General features: G+C 41.7%; 1 protein-coding gene across 17 annotated transcripts in view; it reads left to right on the top strand.

Annotated features, from left to right (window-relative positions):
- The window catches only part of sorbs2a (sorbin and SH3 domain containing 2a), a 63,620-nt gene that overhangs the window by 41,296 nt on the left and 436 nt on the right, over nt 1-21,888 (top strand). For 8 of the 17 annotated variants that reach the window (XM_032501194.1, XM_032501221.1, XM_032501250.1 and 5 more), the window contains 19 exons: nt 1,962-2,028; nt 2,863-2,913; nt 3,044-3,260; nt 3,960-4,074; nt 7,209-7,280; nt 8,965-9,021; nt 9,687-9,736; nt 10,633-10,808; nt 11,175-13,007; nt 14,001-14,080; nt 14,345-14,442; nt 14,821-14,935; nt 15,069-15,197; nt 15,779-15,973; nt 16,343-17,359; nt 18,277-19,023; nt 19,730-19,810; nt 20,609-20,646; nt 20,839-20,945. In XM_032501194.1, coding sequence (XP_032357085.1) covers nt 1,962-2,028; nt 2,863-2,913; nt 3,044-3,260; nt 3,960-4,074; nt 7,209-7,280; nt 8,965-9,021; nt 9,687-9,736; nt 10,633-10,808; nt 11,175-13,007; nt 14,001-14,080; nt 14,345-14,442; nt 14,821-14,935; nt 15,069-15,197; nt 15,779-15,973; nt 16,343-17,359; nt 18,277-19,023; nt 19,730-19,810; nt 20,609-20,646; nt 20,839-20,945 — 5,245 coding nt within the window. The remainder of the gene's footprint in view (nt 1-1,961; nt 2,029-2,862; nt 2,914-3,043; nt 3,261-3,959; nt 4,075-7,208; nt 7,281-8,964; nt 9,022-9,686; nt 9,737-10,632; nt 10,809-11,174; nt 13,008-14,000; nt 14,081-14,344; nt 14,443-14,820; nt 14,936-15,068; nt 15,198-15,778; nt 15,974-16,342; nt 17,360-18,276; nt 19,024-19,729; nt 19,811-20,608; nt 20,647-20,838; nt 20,946-21,888) is intronic. The other 9 variants (XM_032501203.1, XM_032501199.1, XM_032501312.1 and 6 more) reach the window with 9 other exon arrangements.

The raw sequence follows: 21,888 nt of genomic DNA, 5'->3' as shown, positions 1-21,888 counted from the left end.
CTCTCTCTCTCTCTCTCTCTCACACACCATCTCTCTGTATTTATTTTACTCTTACTGTGTTTGCTAGTTATAAAGGTGAGCTTGTACAAGGTCATTGCTGCTTACTTGTCTAAGTGCGTGTCTGTTATTTCTGTTAAGGTTTTGTCATGTATTAACACTTTACTCAGTGATCCATTTCTTGAAGAGCAGCATTTAAAGGAGGACATGTTCAACCACAAAATGAATGAGCCAGGGAAAGCCACAGGAAGAATTTGAGACAGGCAATAAAAGCAAGGAGAAAAGGTGAAAAGAGAAAAAAAGCAGGATAGAAGACAAAACAGATGCTCCTTGTTGTGAACAGACAAACATTTTTGTGGGCACTTTATTTGGTAACCATGGAGAGTGAAGTGGTAATTGGCCCGTCTCTTGGCCGTGCCAATGCTACATGCTCGGTGACACACACTACTTCACTGGGGAGCCAAACGGCCTCTTCTCTGACCAGAGTCCAGACACAGTGTTTAGCGCTACTGAATAAAGGGAGGATTAAGTCTCTCAGCCATTTGATAGCACTTTTTTGAAGTGGCTGTTATATCTGTACTGTATACACAAAGACACACATACCAGGGTTTCTCCTGGATTTTCCAGGCAGAGCACCAGGAGTTCCCACTTTACAAATGTAGCAACATTGCTTCTGTATCCTCAATGCTGCAAAACCAAACTTGCTGACATTGATTTCTGAAAGCATCCACAATCACCCTTACGTGCACACCCACACTTGTACCAAAACAAACTGTAATAGAAGTTTATCACGTTTCTGATAGCACTTTTGTGTCTTTTTTCTAGCTATGTTGGCTATATGGTACGTTTGTATATTGTGGCGATTTATATAGTGAGTATTGTTTAAAAGCTGAACTATCCACTGTACACACATTTTTTTTAAGATTGTTTTCAATGATGATGAAGCATCCTGTTTCTTTCACTTTGTTGTTGTTGAAAGAAACTATAAAATAGCACAAAAGAAACATTGCAACATCTATATTTCTCTTTAAGTGTAACAGAAGTCTAAGAGTCTTTAACTTTTGTACTGTGACCTTTTTCCAAGCCAAACGGGATATATACAGTAGATGAGGTAATAATTGCGAGAGGGATCCAATCAATTGGTTTGTTTGGATTGCTCAAATGTGGGAAGGGTCTAGAAAATATGAAGCAGTTTGGAGCTGGACTGTTAGTCTCCACCTACACCTCCCTCACCTGCGTTCATCAGGAGGAGGAGAAGGGAGAAATGCACAAATTAGGCATCAACCACGTTCTTGGGAAATGGTCTTTACCAACTGATATCCAAACACATTCCACAATGGCGTGTCACTCTGCTAGCTTCCAGTTGTTTTCTATGATGGGTTAGCTTAGCGCCTCAAATCAGATCTGATTGAATACATTCACGTATACGTCCCTGAGTTCCAAGATGAGTCATCAAGATGATTTCAATGTTTTACAGGACAAGAAAGGAGAGTTGTTTTTTTAAATATAAAACATACATATTTAATGAGAGATATGGGAGCAATTATCCCAGGGACACAGGAAAATGTATTTTTTAATTTCACTCAAAATTTTCATATCACTTCTTGGATGTGATTGTGGGAAGCATGTCATTTACTTTTCAGACTTATTTCTTGTTAAATGGTCTGATGCAATTGATTCCTGACACAATTAGTTATGGTGCATAGGTAAAAAGAAGATTTAATCACCCTCAAGTCTTATGGAGAGTGTCTCAAACGATTAATCTTTATAAATAATGTATTCATGTCTCAGCATAAGTTCAATTATCTGTGAGTGAAAAATGGATCTCTAGAAAGGCTGAGAGAGTGTTTTTTCTCTACTCCATAAGTCCCATAAAACTGTGGGAACCCTTTCTACTTTCAGGTATCTAGATTATGTTGCATTTCGCGGCACATAAATCTTTACGATTGTTTCTCTCTTCACAGACAGTGGATAGGCCTAAGGATTGGTACAAAACTATGTTCAAACAGATCCACAAGGTTCACAAAGCAGGTAAGTCTGTACTGAATGACACTGAAAGGCAGGAATTTCCGTTTATTTGAATGTGATTTGATCATTAGACGCTATGAGAGGAATTGGCCATGCCTGCATGCTGTGTACACCTGTGTATGTGTGTGTTTTCGTGTGTCTGCGCATGCTGTTTTTTGTTAAACCAAAAGACCCAGAGAACCCGAGAGTCAAAACTCATTAGATGAGAGAGCAAGATGATCTGTAGAGGAGGATGAATTGAGAGCAACTTCTAATAGACACAGAACTGTCCTGGGAAATATGCTGCATTTTTATGGGCTTGATGGTATCACACAGTCAGTTCCGAGCTTGTTTGTTATAAACTGCAAAAACATCTACAGGCCTGTAATTATCATTTTTGCATCTTAGCAAGTTCCCATGACTCTCTGTATATTCACTCTCTGAATATTCACATATTCTCAGACGAAAAAACATGTGTAGTTCTCTCATTTGGAGAAATGTAGCAGCTTGGAATTCAGCCAGAATGAAATTCTCAGTTATGAGAAAATATATTTAATACACTACTTCTGTTTAAAAAAAATAAAGAAAAAATAAATAAATAATTGGAAATGTGATAGTTTGAGACATGCTGAGCTTGTGGATTAACAGAGGTGAAATAGTTAATGCTGCTTTGGTGGCTTTGATACTTCTCTTGGCTGTGACAAATGGTCACTATTGGAAACTACTTTGTAACTGTCTGTGTTCAGTCTGACTTAAGGTGCTGTTCTCCCAGGAAGGGAAACTGCACACTTGTACCCTCTGTACCATAAATTATGTTGTGCATTCATCCCAATCACTCTTTGTCTCCTTTCTTTTTAGATGACGACTATTCTGACACATACAATGCAACATATGCTGTCATAAACAATGGTGAGAAATGTTTTATATATAACTAATGTTGTCATACAATAAGTCATTTCTTCCCAATCCATTGTCTTGTCCTGTTTGCTCTGCCTCAATACTTCTCCCTCCAATGTCTCCCCTGTCCCGTCCTTAACAGATGACTACAGCCTGTCATCTAACACCACATTGGCCCACCCTGCTCCCCGGACACATACGTACAGGCCACTCGCCAGAAGCCCCACGGACAACGGAGGACATCTGGGCCCTCGGGAGCCTTCGCCGTCCCCTGTACCCCCACCACCACCTCCACCCATGCCATCTCTCCTCCAGCTCAGGGCCAGAGACAGTGACCGCGAGAGAGACTCCCCTGACACGTAAGACGAGCTTAGTCTTATCTTTTTTGTTCAATTAAGCTTAGCTTTAGTTCATGCTGGACACAGAAGGCATGCGCTGATCAAATTATTCCTTTCAGACAGACACCAATCACAGCAATTCTTACATAAAGGTGGTCCTGTAATGTGACTCCCTCCACACTGATCCCTGCTTCACTCACTCACTCCACCAACCCAGGCTCCACCTTTCTGGTTCAGAGCTCAACATGACTCAGAGTTTTAAATGGTTTTCAACGTCTTTCTTTTGGCACATTCTTAATTTTTACCCGGGGGGATTTTGCATGGTGCTCCCTTTTTCAGCTTAGCATGCTGCTTGGTTGGTCCAGGGAGCATTATGAAGAGCGGAGCCATCAGCGCCAAGCATAACTGTATTTCCATTTGTTGCAATAAATGGTTACATCTATTAGAAGAATGTTCCTCACTGAATTACACCTTATTAGTTATGAAATAATAGCACTAAATCATGGTTGTATAAGCAATCAAAATGACATTGAACTCTCCACCACTTGTGATGTATGTGAACTAATACATGGCATGGATTATATATTTATTATAGTAGTTTATGCGTATTTTGTGAGTTTTCTTTTTTGGAGCCACTTTAAACCCTGAAGGATTGAAGGATTTATTAACTCAGGGTCTGGCTGTTTTCTAAGAAACATGTTTGTTTTTTTCTTGCATCAGGAATGAATGGGGTCCTCCCAACAGGAAAGTGGACACACGAAAGTACCGTGCAGAGCCGAAGAGTATTTTTGAGTATGAACCTGGAAAGTCCTCCATTTTGGAGCATGAAAGACCAGTGAGTATATTTAAAAATGTTCTTTCATTCAATTATAATGAACTCTGACATTGTCCTGTTCAAATCCACTGAAAGGTTGTTAGCCATCATCACAGTACTGCCCTCCTTTACGTTTGATTAACCTGTGAGGCCTGGAGCCTGGAGCCAATCTGGAATCAGCTCAGGCTGTAAAATGTATTCTTTATAACATTCAGAAGACGGAATGCATGCTTTTTTTTCTATTAATTTGACAGTGAAGGGGTTTCTGTTACTATTGCTGATTGTTATTGTTCAGTAAAAGATAAATTCTATTGCTGCTCTGCTTCACTTTGGAGCTAAATAGAAAGTCCATTTCTGAAGAGGCAAAAGACTAAACATTGAGCAACATGAAAGTGAAACAACACTGCAGACATAAGAAAATGAATGGTCACATTTAGAATAGAATCCCAAGCCCTTTTACCTTTCTTACTTACTGCATGTTCACATTATGGGCTTTTACGTGGACCTTTTTCCATCAGACACAGTGTGGGCGTTAAAAAAGCGAAGGTTTCTAGTGCTGCATCCTCTATAGACTGCACTTGCTGTTCACTCTGTGTTGGGTGAATGACAAAGATTGACAGCAGAGATAATTACTGTGTGGAGAGAGGGCAAAAATAATAGACATAAGGTATCTGAGATAAAGAACAGGATAATGGAGAATGTGTTATAGATAAAGAATCTGTGATGTGGGAAAAGGTTTTGCAGATGTGATGACTGCAAACAGCTCTCAGGGCAATGATGCATGAGTCAGTTCCTGATAAGGCAATCAAAGGAGAAGGCCATAGAGAATAGTGGTGAACCCACGCTGGCTGTCTCATGCTCTTTATATATGTCGTCTGTTCAGAAGCTTTCTTACTCTCCACTCTTCAAGGTAAGAAATGGCACCCGAAAACATCCTTGTCAGTGGTTAGATGTCCAATTAGGAGCCATAGCAAACAAAAATGTTGTTCTGGCAATCTTTCTTTTCTTTTCTGTACAGTACAGGTGGCTTTGGCAGTCTCTGCTCTAGGCTCTCGCTTTTTTTACAGGGTGACTCATTTATCTTGAAGCTGAATTCTCTTTTTAGCAAGCGAGATGTAACACCACAACACCTACAAAACGTCTCCTGGCATTGTTTCATTTGCCATGAAAATTCTATTTCCATGTGGGATTGGGGTTAGAAAGAGCAGACAGAGTAGTAAACCAATGCATCATCTCTACAGTTAAAATAACAGTAGAATGAAAAAGCCTCTTGACTACAGGGCACAGTGAAGTGTGAAGAGAGAAAGCTGTTGGTTTAAACATGCAACAGAACAAGAGTAGATGATTACCTTGCTACACAAAAGCATCAATTGTTTTGTCTTACCTGTCTAACTGTGTTGCATGTAAATATTTACATCTCATCTGACTCTGTTTATTGCAGGTTGATTTAATATGAAAATATATCTCTCTGTGATACAAAGAAAGTGTTTGGCGTTCTATTCCATCATGTCACATCAGCAGAGATGATTCCTGAAGGGAATCTGTCTATAGTTTAAATGCTATGCAAATGCAAAAAATAGTGGAGAATAGAACTTGTGTTTTCAGCCAGTACCAGTTAGAAAATTGTGAAATTGGAGGGCAGCCTGCTGTCGAGCATAAATATGAACGGTACATCTCAGTCCTGAACTCTAAATCTAAATGTTTGTAAAGCCTCCTTTAAAACTGTCTACATTTTTTGGACATGAAGGGGTCAATTGTGCTGATGAGGATAACTTAGAGGGAGAATGTGGCTGATTTGTGTGATGGCAAGACAAACAAGTTTATTTGTTTAGCACCTTTTAACAACAAGGCAATTCACAGTACTTTGCATATGACATGAAAAGGCATTAAGACAGGATATAAAAGGAACACAAAGTAATATAAATAAAACCCTGCATAAATCAGATTTAGAAAGAGTACAATTCAAAATATGGTAATTTTCTTATTTAGAAATCTGAACTGTTAGGCCAGTTTAGTGGTTTATAGCACTGTCCTCGCTGATGTTTTACCTGTTAGTCAAAAAAAGCACACAATAACTAAAAAAAATTTTTTTAACTCTGATCAGCTATATAAGGTGTATTTAGGTATACAAGTGTGCAGCACTTGACTCAGTTGGTTGGCTGGTTGACTGTTATACTATACAGGAATGAAGAAGGAAAACTTACTGTACACCCATGTGAATAACCCCTCATGTCTTTTCCAAACAGTTCTTCAATATATGCCCTGTCCACTTCTTAATAATGAGCATCTCTGTTGAGAATGTGGCCTTTTCTCTGCCACTCTGACATACTGCATTTAGTATTCTATGCACTTAGCCTACACAAAGGTGTGGATAATGAGATTGGGTGTTAAATATGTAATGCTCAAAGTAGCATGCTGATTTTCATTATCTGTCACTTGTGCTATGGCCGAGAATAAAGCAGTGGTAATGAGATTCTGTCATGGGATTTATAGCCTTGTTAATTTTGTATGCATATGAAATTAATGGATATCAATTTAAAAGGGCCTAGGTGTTAAAATTGTCTGTTTCTTCAGTCCCCAGTGGTGACAAGAATTAGATTTAAGGCAAGGCAGCTTTATTTGTATAGCACATTTCAGCAACAGGGCACTTCAAAGTGTTTTACATAAAAAGATTAAAATAGTAAAAGTTACAGTGCAGTGCACAAAATTAAACATTAAAGAGCGGTTAAAAACAGTTAAACATATAAAATAGCTGATTTTAGGCTATTAGTATGGGACCATGTATACGTCGCTGCCCCACACACGTTATTGGGGCGCAATAACCATTTTATGGAAAGCCAAACTTTGTTGACCAATAAGGTAGGCACTCTATACAGGCAGAATCATATGTCTTTACCAGACTTTGCTTATTTTGTGGATACAAGTAGTGAAGCAAAACATTCTTAGTAGGATTCGTCAGTAGTAAATAGTTTTTTGCATCACCTGCTTTCGTCCCCATGAGCCAGTCTAAATCTTCATCCTGTGCCCATCTCCCTGTACCACCTTTGCCCATTCCTAACCATGAGGTCCATGTCTCTCTTTGTGTGTGACTTATTTCCACACTATCTTTCTTCTGTCTGTCTTCTACCTCCTCTCTCACTGTCATGATTTCCCAGACCTATGATGACATAGATTTAGAGAACGAGCCTTGGTATAAGTTCTTTTCTGAGCTGGAGTTTGGGCGGCCGGTAAGTCAGGGCCATAGCTACACCCTCAACCACAACCCTGCAGTAGGCATACACCCACTTTCTCCACCACCCATGATGATTTATTTTTAATTTTTTTATGCCTCCACCAATAGACTGGGTGGCGCTAGTTGTTTGGGCATGTGGTACTTGTTGGGTGCTGTGACCCCTTTCTCCCCCCCACCCTTGTGACAGGCTGTGTTATGTCTCTGCGTTGCTGGGTTTTTTGGTCTTGTGGCTAGCAGGCATTGAAATGTTCATGCACAGACCTGGATAATTTTATTTCCGGTCGGTATTGCATCAAAAGAAAAAAGCCCAAAAGAAACAAGGAAAATAGGTTAAATGGCAGTGTGCTCCAGATGCCTTAGATGGCTGATTTTTTGGCTGGTATAGCTGCACAGAACAGTCCATCAATCAATCATAACATTGACATGCAATATATAGGTCAGTTTTCTAAAAGGTAACTAGTTCCCTTTTGTTTTGCATAACAGGCTGTGCAGTTTCTTCAACATCTCTTGCACATGCTACCATCAACCAATCAGCCTTTTATTTACCCCGTGTATTCATTTGATTATTTATTCATGTCTGCTAGTAGTTTTATGTTCACTTTCCCTAGAGCAATGCTCTGCATAATTACAAGGTAAATACTGTAGTGCCCTCTGCTGGATGTAGGTAGTAATAACGTCCTAGTGGCTCAGGGAAGGGTTTGCCTCTAGCCACAGATCTGGGATCAAATTACCCCAAGCTGACTGATTTACAGCGTGCCATGCCTCTCTGTCCATGCCAGGGCATGACATGAGGTAATGATTTGTTGGGCTTATTCGAAATGTTCAGGTGAAAATGTCACATCTGGACCTGGCATGACTTCCCAGTCACGTTGGGCTGTGTTGAGATTTCTACCTGCAATATTTGGAATGTTTCACACCTCTGAATAAGCCCTTAGAGTGTACGTAGATGGTTTGGTTTTGCTATATGCACTGACTGGTCCAGCTAGGATAGAATCGCACGGTAAGTTCATTGTTTGCGTGTATAAGTCGCAAGAGGTTTTGACCGACTGAGTGAACAATAGTTTATCTGCACTAGTAAACCAGCACTAAATCACAACATTTGAGAGTGCAATGGATTGCACTCTCAAATGTTCACTCGGCTTTCTGCTTCACAGCTTGCTCCCACACTCTGCATGCGTGTGTGGTACATGGGCACATTTCTGTGTGTGCATGTATGTGTGTGTGTGTGTGTGTGTGTGTGTGTGTGTGTGCGCGCGTGCGCGTGTGCAACATGTGTGCGTGCTATAAAGGTTGGTGTACTAGGCCTAATTTATAGCATTGACATACTGTAGTTTTAATGTTGTTATTTTAAGATAGAAGGTCTAGGATTAAAGCATCAATAGATTAGAATGTCCATAAGAATGAATGTGTATAACACGTAGGTATGTGTGTTAGTGTGTATTGAGTGTATGTAGATGTGTGCATTGTACATTCAAAGCAGATGTGCAACGATTGTGAACTAGTCCATCTCTGGTTACTCGGATTCTCTAACGGGTGTCACTCTTACCACATGTTTCTTGTTTTTTTGTTTTGTTTCTCCCCATGATGTCACCACTGCTTCTCCTACTTCACCTCATTTTCACCTTCTTCCTATTCCTCCTCCTCTTCCTGCTGCTCACTGCTGCTGCTTGGGGCTCAAGCCTCCTAAAAAACGGCTGGATTATAATCCAGACATCTCCGCTCGCCAGCGCATTGAGGTAATCTCACATTCATGAGTGTTCTAGTAGTGTTGTTAATCTCACAATGTATAACCAATCATAGGGATGGCTTAAAATTAGTGTAATGTAGTGTAGCACCATGTCAGTGTCATCTCATGTCAGCCATCCACCACAAAAGGAGTATGATGTTGCTTTGTGAAGGCAGTTGAACATTTAGCTTTGAAATGCTGTTCATTTCTTTGCTTCATATTCTATTGTATAATTTACTGGAAATCGTGTTGCTATTTCCAACATTACTGTGTGATGGTATTTGATGGTTAGCGAATCCTCAGAGACACCTTTGCAGTTAAAGTGTATCGCCCATTTCTTACCACTAAGACCCATTCCAGTTGATCCATGCCAGATTTTGCAGGGCAGCATTTGCCCCCTGAGCTCCGCTCATAACATCCTATGCTGTAACACCTTTGCCATCATCCTCCAGAGCAGCCTAAGAGAAAGCAGGAATTTATCTTCACAGCTTACACCGGTAGGCCTCTTATTGCTCAGGTGCGCCATGTGGAACCAGCATCCATCGCACCTAACGCTGGGGGAGCGTTTTGAGTGTGGCACAGCAACAACCGCATGCAGGCTGTGGATTGTGAGCTCTTCTGCCTCTTTGTTCTTCCAGACCTGACTTTTCTCTTTTGTTGTCTGTCTTATTTCAGACATCCCTGCACATCGCTCCTGCTGACAAGGCTCCAGAGAGACCTGCAAGGTAACCTCTGTTTCTTTTATTTTCCTCTGCATCCCCCTCTTCCCCCTCCCCCATCCTCTCAATAGTCGTGGTCCTTGTTGTGAACCAGCAGGCAATCAAAACTGCTCTTTCTTGACTAGACTCTGGTGCAAAAAGCCAATGTGTCTGTAAATAATGAAGATTCTGCAAGGATTAGTGTTAGTCTTTATTTGCTTTTGCCACTGAAGCAGGGCACTTTGCATCTCCCTTTCACCAACTGAGCCAGAATAAATTAACGCAGCCAGCCTATTGATTCTGCCCTTCAACTCCTCCTTACCCTCAATACCCCCCTCCTCCCCTTCCTCCCTTCGTCCTACTCCCATTCACCAATGGCCTGCTTATTCAGACGCATTTTCCACGGTTAAGAAAGGGCAGAAATGGGACGAGATAAATAGACCATGCATGTAAGTGACATTAAGTGTTTGTTTTGAACAGAAAGCTCATTTGGGTTTTAGACATTTGGTAAAAGAGAAGTTACAGCAATTCTGTTGTCTCATCTTTTCTTACACAAGGATGAAAGCCAAGTTTTTAGTAAGATGAGCTTGAATAATAATAAACTTACATGAAAATTCCCAAAATTAAAAAAGCTTTTTACTTAACAGTACCAATAAATGTATAGTTCATTTGTTTCTTACTGGTTTAGAAAAAATAAGGTTTTATACTCTTTTTACACAGTTCACAAAGGTAATTTAAGATTTTAAACACCATGAACTTGTTTATCCTAAATAAAATAAATTTAAATTGAACTTATTATATTTTCTGTACATTGTTTGTATACTGATAATACAGGAATATAGTAAATATAATGTACAAGAAATTGATAGTATCTGAATTCAATTTGCCCATTGCAAACGCATTGATGTCTGACTGTGTTGCAGTGCTGCCAGCGACTACAGGAAGAGAAGAAAGTCTGAGCCGTCAAGTTCCCAAGTTAATGTCCAGTCTCAGAGCAGAGCTGTAACTTCCCCTAAACCAGTGGATGCCTACAGACCCAGCAGCAGCTTAAAGAGACCTGTGGTTCGTTCCTCACCAGCCTCACCTTCCAGAGCCAAAGGTACACACATATAGAGACAAACCCCTCCTTTTCACTTTATTTTTTCTTTTTGTATTTCACTTTTCCCTTCTCTTCCCCAGACATATGTGTCATCATATGCACTGTACTTAACCACATCACCAGAAAATCAAAGATTTGTTGTGTTTGTCACAATATAATATCTGTTTGATGTGGTCATACGTTTCCTTGATTTTTATTGGTGGAAGTCTGAAGAAAAGACATCAAATCATCTTTTTTCCCCCCCTTATCTCTCCTAATTCTTCTCCCTGTCATCAGCTCTTCCACCCTTTTCTTGGGTATACTTGCTTAATATGCTTTCCTCCTTCTTCTCTTTCACCACGCTGCTTTCTATTGGACATCTGAAAGGTGGGGACGCATGCAACATGTATTCAAACACTTTAAACTCTCCAGGTTCTTATCAGCGCCCCTATCTACCCCCCGTCCCCTCTGACCATGTCGATTGCCATGAGGATTCCAGCCAGGAAGGCAGCTCCTCCTCCAAGCAGTCTGTCTGTTGTAAGAACAGCTGGCCGATAAAATGCCAGGATGCAGAGGCATGGAGCAGTGTAGAGGCAGTACCGCCAATCCCCGGCAAGCTCAAGTCACGCAGCTGTGATGACTTACTAAATGATGGACATTCTGGCTCAGGTGGGCGCAACGCCACCCGCTCAGAAAGTGCTGGGTCACTGGTTTGTGATGGGAATCCCTCAGGGTTGACTGGATCCAACTCCACTCGCTCACTGCCTCGACTCCACCGGCGACGGGCACACGATTCACCGGGCTTTCTCCAGCTCTATCGTAAAATGCACCAGATCGACCGAGCTCAGCTCATCCCCTCGGAAGTTATTCGCTCGGTTCGCACTCGCATCCTGGAGCTAGAGCGCCAACCTCACCTGCATCGGCATCGCCTCTCTCCTTGGACACCCTCTTGGGGCATGGAGGTTCCACGCGATATGGTGCCATCCCGCATTTCTGCATATGAGCGCCTTATTCAGAAGTCCAAATCCATGCCCAACTTGGGTGATAGTGAGGTACCTTCCGGGACTACCACGCCAGGTGGCTCGTCGTCTCGAGCCAGCAGTGGTGGCGGTGGCACACCCAGTTTTCCAAAACGCCGTTTTTCAATAGAATCTTTACTAGAGGAAGACAATAATAACAATAATGGCAACAGTGGAACAGTACCTCACACCATGGCTCATTTGCATGGACCTCGTAGCCCACCTGAGGGCCAGCCTCGTGTTGGACCAGAGCCCAGTCGTGGGCGGGCCTTTCCTGCTCCTCCGGTTCCCCAAGGCCCACAAGCCAACCAAGATTACTCTGACAGTGAACAAGACGCTGTTGCGTCAGATCTCAGTGATTTCATCCAGGTTGAGGGCTCCTCATTTTGCAGTGAGAGTGACTTTGACCATTGCTCACTAACCTCCTCTGAGAGCTTGTACGGCTCTTCCACCCTTCACCACCACCACCACCACCTCCGTCACCACCACCATCACCACCACCACCCTGGTCACCAAAGTCTAGGCCAGAGCCAGGGCTACCAACACCGCCATCTCATCAGCTCTTGCAAAGGGCGCTGCCCGGCCTCTTATACCCGTTTTACAACCATGCTGCGCCATGAGAGAGAGCGAGCGCGCCTAGAGCTCCAGAGACCTTCGCAGCAGAGCCGCAGCAGTAGCCAGTCCCAAATCCAAAGCTCACAGTCTCAGCAAGCGATGTCCAAGCTGGCCTTCCTAGTCAGCCCAGTGCCTTTCCGCAGGAAAAAGGGCTCACCACCTACCTCTAGAAAAACCAGTGGTGGCGGAGATGGAGGTAGCAGACCCAAGTCCAAACAGGCCATTTATGATGCACTAGATGCAGCCTTGAGAGACATATACGAGCACATTCAAGCAGATAGAGGCCACAGAGGAACTAGGGCACCCGACGATAGCATTCTGAGGAGAATACTGGTCGAATTGCTGCCAAATGTGCCTGAACGAAGCTCGTCATTGCGGGGGAGAAGGGGGTATTGGCACGGGGGTCAGTCCTCTGCATCTTTGTACCCAGATGGGAGCCCCACTGGGTATGCCTCACATAGAGAGGATCCCTCCACACCACGGCTGCAGTCACCAATCAGTGCCTGTTACGGACGCCACACAGAGACCTCAAACAATAATGAATATGGAGAGGAGCAGGGCAATGGGAATGGTCTCTGTTATTCAGGTGGAGATAATACACATGTCACACATCAAATATGCACATGTACACTTTGTCAAACCTGCACATAGTTTTTTTCTGCATGAACATACACACATACTCCACATACATTTATCTCCATATCTCTTTCAGTATTGCATGGGCTCGCCCTATTCCTCTCATTGATCAGCAGATACATCCATGACTGTGCTTTTCTATTTATTTGTATGACATTCAGTAAGATCCGTTTACTGTAAATTCTCAAGTAAAACAAGTTGTTAAAATAATGGCCCTATTTTGCAAGTGTCAGCGAGTAAACACTTGTTCCTGCTGAAGTTTCACTTTAAAGGTCTGCTACTAAAATGGGAGGATATATATGCCCTTAGCGCTACTGGAAACCTAATTTGAAACTTGCTGTCTCTGCTTGACAGTTGCTTAATGCTGAAAAGAAAATTGGAATTAAATGCTGAGGGCAACAATATTTCTGTTAGAAACAGAAAATCAGAGAGCAGTCTGTAATTGAGGTGAAGAACTATTTGAGAATTTACAGTGTATTACCCTGGTTGGAGTAAATAAATGTGAATATTCATCTATTTGTTTATAAGTATATTATTGTTTTGGTTGTAACATCTGTTTTGCAGATTTATTTATGGAGGCGTCTTATTATCCCACAATCATATTCACGCCATTTGCTCTTATGTTCACGTTTATAAATGGATTCATCATATTTAGTCATTTTTGGGCTGTATTCCCCTTGTTTCATTTTGCATTGCAGAGCTTTTTGACTGCATGGGTCATACTGTGGATATCGCCATCACCTTGTTTTTCCAAAATAATGGAAATAAAACACACTTTTTGACCTTGAGCTTTTATTCCTTCATTTACCTGTTGGAATGGTGTCATCCCTGTACCATTCAGAACTTTCCCAAAGCATGTTTTTGAATTGTGAACATGCATGGGGCATGATTTTGTTTATTATGGTAACTTCCATGACCTTTCTTATGTCTCTGCTAATCACAGACCAGGATGTCTCCAGGTGTTATTCCACCATGGATGGACGCCACACACCCCAGAGTAGAAGACCTACTCCTGACAGAGAGGTACAACACGGAAGCTGATTGCTAGCATTCTCAACACCAACGTGCACTTCATTAGGAGCACTAAATAGGTCCTTTATTTCTTTAAAAAATTCAAAAAAAAACTGATGTGTTTGGCACTATAAATATAGTTCAGATTGAACCTCAACAGGCTACTTAGTTTTTTGTCTTTAGCATCACAATACCACGGCACTGTTACATTTTCTCACAAAAAAAGCTGTATTTTATGTTTTGCCTGGCTTTTATTCTCTCACTCTCATCTCCTAGGTCTCCCATAAACAGATGACACAACTTATTCTGTTCTCTCTCCTTCATCAGAAACAGCCTGCGAGAGCCATTTATGATTTTAAGGCACAATCAGCTAAGTGAGTACAGTAAATGCACTGGGCTTGGACAAGGAAGCCAAGCTTTAAAGCACGAATGCCTGACTGCTTATCACATCTCGACTCATTGCATTCAGTGTTATGATTTTTATATACTTGTGCATTTCTCAAAGTCAAAGTTTATTTTGCTTTCTAAGATAACTTTATCATAACATCTTAACCACCACACCTGGATGGCTTTCGCTGATTTATTTTATGCAGTCTTTAAATATATGCATGAACAAAGCTCATTTTAGCTCTTGTTTCATTCTGCTTCAGTGGCTGATGTTTACATGAAATAAGCTGTGCTGGTTGTAATGGTCAGTTCAGGTCTTCTTCACACCTGTGTGGTGGCACTTTGATGACATGAATGTGTTGCAGGGAGCTGACATTTAAGAAGGGTGATGCATTGAACATCATCCGACAGATAGACAACAACTGGTATGAAGGGGAGCACCGCGGACAAGTTGGGATATTACCTATATCGTATGTAGAAGTAAGTGTGCCACTGATAAACTGCATGCGAGGACCGTAGATGTGCACCATTTTGTGTCTTATGTCATTTGTCTCTGATTTCTCTCCTTCCTCTCCTTCGACATGAACATTTACTCTAATGCACACACAAACAGAAGATGCCATCCTCAGAGAAGCAGCAGCCGATTCGTCCTCCTCCGCCAGCACAAGTCAGAGAGATAGGAGAGGGAGTAGCTCGCTACAACTTCAATGCTGACACAAACGTGGAGCTGTCTCTCAGAAAGGTAGCCTGTTTATTGTTTGAAAAGCTGCAACAATGTAACTGGTCTTGTAATGGTTTATAATTATGATGTGAAACCTTATATTTTTTTAACTGTACAGTTTTGAGTTTACCTACTGGACTTAGAAGTGATTTTATAAACTCAAAAGATGCAAAATCTCTTAAAATTATTTAAAAAAAGAAAGAAACAAACAAGTTACCATTCAGATGTAGTTACAGGGTTCCCACTATAGATACTAAAACGCTAGTGTCGGTATCGGAAGTTTATGCACCGATCCGATACCACATAATAAAGCCCTAAAGACAATCTACGTTAAAGTAGTTTATTTATGTTCTTTTTCAATTATGACTTCAATTATGACACACTGGTATTGGATCAGTACTCGGTATTGGCCGATACACAAGTTCAGGTATCAGAATTGGTATCAGGAAGCCAAAAAATGGTATCGGACCATCTAGTTCCCACCAGGCAGTGATGATATGTTTGATGTGGTCAAAGCTACTGTGTAGATTTAAGAATATCCTGTCTGCATTAAAAAAAAGTGTGTGTGTGTGTGCGTGTGCGTGTGCGTGCGTGGTATGTAGGGTGAGAGACTTATTGTGTTAAGGCAGGTGGACCAGAATTGGTATGAGGGAAAGATCCCAGACACAACCAAACAGGGCATCTTTCCTGTATCGTACGTTGACATCGTCAAGCGCTCCCCGTCCAAGAGCTCTGCACGCCACATAGACCCACATAGTTACCCTGGCAACAGAACACCAAGCTCTACACCCGTCAAGGTAGGAAAATCATCTACAACATAGTGAAAATAGAATAAAATAAACCACTACAATCGAGTAACCGTAGCTTTTATAAATTTGTTGATGTATAATTTGTGGGTATTTAGGTCAGTGTCACATCACAAATGCCAACAAATATTTTACATACTCAAAAAGTAACATGGGAAAAAAAAATGTCTCCAGTTTAGTAAAACATTTTATGTTCATATATTTAAATATATAGGTAAATACATCATCTGCATAAAAGAGAACAGCCTTTAAGCTCTGTTTATCCCTCAAATGACACATACATACAAAACACACAGTGTACTCTGTGTTCCAGTTTTATAAATTACACTGTTCCTTCTTTTTCACTTCCCTTTCATGGAGCCTTTCTACCATCTACCTCCATCCTCTACTACTCGTGACCTCCCCACTCCTCACCCCCCGTTGAGAAGGTTTGACCTGCAAGCTGTCACCAGCGAGTGGCTGTCTCTTACGTTGGACCCATCAGCGTCTAACCCAGCGTGCACCCTCTCAACCACCCCTGTACCACCCACACCACCCCCTCCCCCCCTCCCCACTGACCTTACACCTTTCCTAAAGGCTCAGGATATCAGTGCGCCATCACAAAGGGGCTTCGCTATGCTGCCCCAGAGGGTTGCCGTTACTCCTCCTTTTAAAGAAGGGAGACTCAGTTTAGGTCACACCCCTCCTGCCGTGCCATTCTCCCAACCACCTCCACCTCCTCCTCCTCCTGTTCCTCATTCTTCATTCACCTCTCCACTGCCTGTCTCTTCACAGCAATACAGCAGTGGCAAAGGAATAGCCCAAGCATTACACATTTTTAAGCCAGAGGTTTTGTTCTGCACAGTGCCAGAGCCAATAAAGTCACCCACACAGGTTCCACCACGGCACAAGTCAAATGTGGAAGTACACAAAAGCAGCATTATTCCTGATGTTGAGCTGCAAGTAAAAGATCCTTATGACGAGCTGTTGTCCATGGTTCTGGATGATTCTTCCAGTAAAGACAATGCTTACTTTTCAAGATTATCTTTGGTGGATTCCCCACCAGCTACGCTAACTGATGAATCCCAGAGCAGGTTTACGCTAAAAGTAGAAGAATCCCATCAGCCAGCAGTGAAACCCGCAGCAGTCACTCCAGCCAGCGACTCAGCAGGCAGCGTCCGGTTAGAGGTGCAGTTTCACAAGCCTATGCCAACGGAGCCACTATCCATCACTTGGGGAGGGCATTCAAAAACTCTGAACGAGCAACCAGTCGAGCCTCAGAGACCACCATCGTTGACAGGAACGGGATATACTGAGTTGTTCATTGAGGAAGAGGATGAAGCTAGAGGGGACAGAGAGGAGGACAGTAAAGGTTTAAATGAGAGACTCAGTCCACAGGTAGAGCATGGTGTGAGCTTTGAGAGAAACACTACAGGGCCCTGGAAGGGAGATGAAGCGAAATGTTTTAAATCCAAGAATACTACTTTTGCCATCTCTTAAAAAGTTTGACACAAAGTTAAACGCACTTGAGTCATGTAGCCATGAAGTAACATGTTATATAACTAAACAGTTTAATGATCGAGGCATCTATGGTGACGGATGTTTCCCAACAATAATGAGATTGAGGAGTGTGTTAGATTACCGGTTGTTTTATACCTTCATCTACAGCAGTGCGTGTGACTTTGTGCAGAGTGAACTTAGGTTCCATAGGGCTTTTTTTCACAGATGACAATTTGACGTGTCACAGTAGGAAAGTGCAAATTATCACTAGAAATAATAATATTTGCTGATTTCCATTCCGCTGCTTCAGTTTCTGGGTGCTGGCTCACTGTCACACTTCCATGGCTGACTGGGACACATGAACAGAATGGAGCCATCGATAATGTTTTTAATAACACCTGTGCTTTTCCTACTATGACATATCTGCTGTGAAAAAAAAAATTATATGTTTATTAAATCATTTTAAGCTGCTATATAGTGGGTTTATTTCACACCCGCAATGGTGAATAATTAATATATCACATAGGAACACAGGGAGTGATCTCAAATGTAAGTGTAAGGATAAAGTACTTTACATGTGAGTAGGAGTTTTTGGCCTTTTATTTGTGCATTAACAATCAAAGAGGATTTGCATAGACACTCAAGTCTTAAAATATCACTATTCCACAGCAAACTGTTTACTTATCAGAAGTAGGTTGTTTTTTAAAAGCATGCATTTAAAATATTTTTCTCCACGTCCTTTCCTGGGCTCAGTAAAATCCTCAGCATTTAGCTTCTGTGACTCAGAATTGATGTGTGTGTCATTACCTCTATAGGCTGATGTCTCTCCTTCCACTTTGACACGGTTTCCTCCCCCTGGCCTCCCCTCACCCTCCATACCACCACCTCTGACATCCTTACCTCCCCATTCCTCTTCTTCTACTTTTACTTTCACTCCTCCTTCATCTTCTACTTCTTCCTTTACTCCTTTATTTTCTACTTCTTCTTTAACCCCTTCTTCTACTTCTACTTTCACGCCTTCTTCACCTTCCACTTCTTCCTTTACTCCTTCGTCGTATTCTACTTCTGCATTTTCTCCATCATCTACTTCTTTCACTCCTTCATTTTCCACTTCTTCCTTTACTTCTTCTTCTTTTACTCCTTCATCTTCTACTTCTTTTGCTCATTCTTCCTCTTCTACTTCTTCTTTTACTCCTTTGTCTTCCTTCTTCCGGTCACAACGGCAGGATTGTAAAACCATCCCTCCCTCTCCCCCTGTCTCCCCTCGGCCCCCATCCCTGCCCCACCTCATGACATCGCTCCCTTCAGTCTCTCCCTCTCCTCCCGTCTCCCCATCTCCTTTTCACTCCTCTCACCCCACTCCAAACGTTCCCTCACAGCACTCTGTCAGTCACCCCCCAAGCTCTCCCAGTCTGTCTCATCTGGTCACATCCTGCCCCAACTCAGAGTTGCCTATTCCCCTTCCCGCCCTGACTCCCCCGAAACCCGCCTCTCCTCCCCTCGTCACTCCACGCTCTTCCCCAACTGTACCCCATCCAGGATGTAGGTCTCCCAAGGTGAAGGTAAAGGTGGAATGTGGAGATGATGGCCCTGATGTAGATTGTGCTTGTGGTGCCAAGGATTATTAGAAGAACTCATCTGATGATACCTTTCTCTAACTTTTGTGCTGTTGACATTACTGAAGCTGAGACTATTGTTGAAGTGATTAGTCAACTAATCAATTGACCGAAAATGAATGGACAACAAGTTTTCAAATCTGATTAATCGTTTGTTATTTATGCGAGGAAAACTATGTGACAATTTGATGCTTTATTATATTTTATATCATTCTAAATTGATTGAAACCCTTTGTTTGACAAAAATACAATCTGGTATATTGTGATGGCCATTTGTCACTACTTTTTGGTATTTTTAGTAACTAAACGATTAATCACAATGTGTCAACAGATTAACAGATATGACAATTAAGCGTTTTTCTGCAGCCATAGATGAAACTACTATGTTGTTTGCACACTAACACACATTGTGCACTATTCTGTCAGTGGTATAGTGATAATTTATGGACAACGGAAACATTCTTGTTCTTGCTTGTGTTGGTTGTCCCGTGGTGTGTTTAGGAGGATTGGCATTGGCATGCTGATGGATTATGGTTTAGAGCACGTCATTAGCCTTCGTGCTTGTGTGTTCAGCTCATAGTGAAGGCTGCTGACTGGTTTACTGTTGAAGATTATCGGTGTGTTGCCTCTGGTCTTTCTGCCTGTTGAGCAGGATCCAGTTGTTGGTGGTAAACCTCCTCGTAGCCCCATCTTGTTCCGGAGGTCCTATCTGTCCCCCTTTAGAGGGCGAAGGGTAGGGTGGCATGTCTTCATTCAACCATGGTCATACTGTAATTGTCCCTGCACAGGAAGGAAATCTTTAGAAATAAGTAACCATATAATTCATGACATATACAGTATACTGTGTGTGTGTGTGTGTGTGTGAGATATATATATATACACCACACACACACACACACACACACACACACACACACACACACACACACACACACACACACACACACTGTACTGGTCAAAAGTTTGGGATCACTTACAAAATTCCATACCACTCCGTTATAGACAGAATATCATTCATCCAATGTTCCAAAGGCACATTCTGTTTACTAATCTGATATTATTTTAAAAAACTAACTGATAAAACATTGGAAAACCCTTTTATAATTATGTTAGCACATAACGTAATCTGAAAACTGCTGCCCTGGTTAATAAAAATTCTACTGATCTGAGCTGGTATTCTGTCTGTGATGGAGTGCAATGGAAATTTCTAAGTGACCCGAAACGTTTTGACTGGTAGTGTATACCACTAACCCTAACCCAACATACAGTAAAAAAGTAAACTGTATTCCGAATACAGTGTAATTTTCCTTTTAGCAAAATAGAAACTGTAGTATTTCTGCTTTGAGTGTTTGGTTGGTTTGTCTATTCATGTTTGTTTTTAAAGGATTTGGTCACACTGCTGGGTGTTAATTTAGACCTTATTTGTCATAACATTGGACAAGTCATTCCTTTGACCTCCTCATCCCTAAACAAAAGCCTCACAAATACCAGAGTTAAACTTTCTGTCTGTCTGTTTCTGTCTTTTTCACAGCGATTAGTTCAGGACGCACTCCATGGTGGAGGAGACCCGTGAGTACATTTTATTCTTCCACTCGTAGTGCTAAACTGAAGGCTTAGCGAGGTATACAATATGTTTGAGCTGTAAAAAAATGTTTTTTTTTTTTTTTTCATAAATTCACAGAAACATTTTAACATTACTTTTGAGTATCATTACTGGCAACTACCAAGAGTGTCAGTTCACCATCAGTTTTTCTAACACAGGTACCAGGCCGTGTACAACTACGGGCCTCGCAACGAGGACGAGCTGGAGCTGAAGGAGGGCGACATTGTAGATGTGATGGAGAAGTGTGATGATGGCTGGTTTGTTGGTAAGAGGAGGGCCTGCAGGGTTGTGTAGTTATGATACTAGATATATTTATCTTACACAACAGCTGGGTGACGGATACAGTAGGTCAGATAGATGCTGTGACTTTATAGGGTTTGTGGTCTGGTTGCCACAATGATGTAGGGCAGGGGTCTTCAACGTTTTCCAGGCCAAGGACCCCCAAACGGATGGCGAGATGGAGCGGGAACCCCCTAATTATATATATTAATAAAAGTGTTTATATCAAACGGTCCTATAGTGCCATGTGTAAGTACCTTGTTATTGTGCATTCAATACTAAGATACTCAAATAATACCGGTTCATATATTCATGTTTTTATTAAACATGTGCGAGGCACAGTGAGTAGGTGGCCATGCCACGCCATTTATAAACATAACATAACACAATAAACTGATACCTGCCAAGATCAACAATGTCTGTCATTGCTGTAATCATGCATAAAACTATTCAAATGGACATTTTTAAAACATAAATGTGAAAAGGAAAATAAGTGATGCTTTCTAGTGCCACTGGCATGCATTAACATACCTGTTATATTGCATACAATACTGAACTATTAACATAACTGACAGATCAGTGTTAATTTTAAACATACATGTAGTGGACAGGTGTTGTGAATGAAACGGTGCCCAGCTTGAAAGAGCTCCTGTGTGTCGCTGAATGTGCATTGATGACTGAAAGACATCTTCTGCCTCCATTTATCTGTTTACTACAGTGTGTTGAATTCATGTTAAGTGTATTTAAAGACATTTCAATTAGTGGAAAAAATTGCAGGGGGGGGGGATATAAAAAAAAAGTCTAATCAACCAAAACTTTTGCGACCCCCATGCAGTACCTCCGCGGACCCCCTAGGGGTCGCGGACCCCCTGTTGAAGACCCCTGATGTAGGGGTATTTAGTATATATCAACAAACCGAGGCCTGTAGG

This window comes from Etheostoma spectabile, chromosome 2, assembly GCF_008692095.1.
Source record: "Etheostoma spectabile isolate EspeVRDwgs_2016 chromosome 2, UIUC_Espe_1.0, whole genome shotgun sequence".
NCBI classification, from domain to species: domain Eukaryota; kingdom Metazoa; phylum Chordata; class Actinopteri; order Perciformes; family Percidae; genus Etheostoma; species Etheostoma spectabile.
This window is presented reverse-complemented; position numbering and strand designations above follow the sequence as displayed.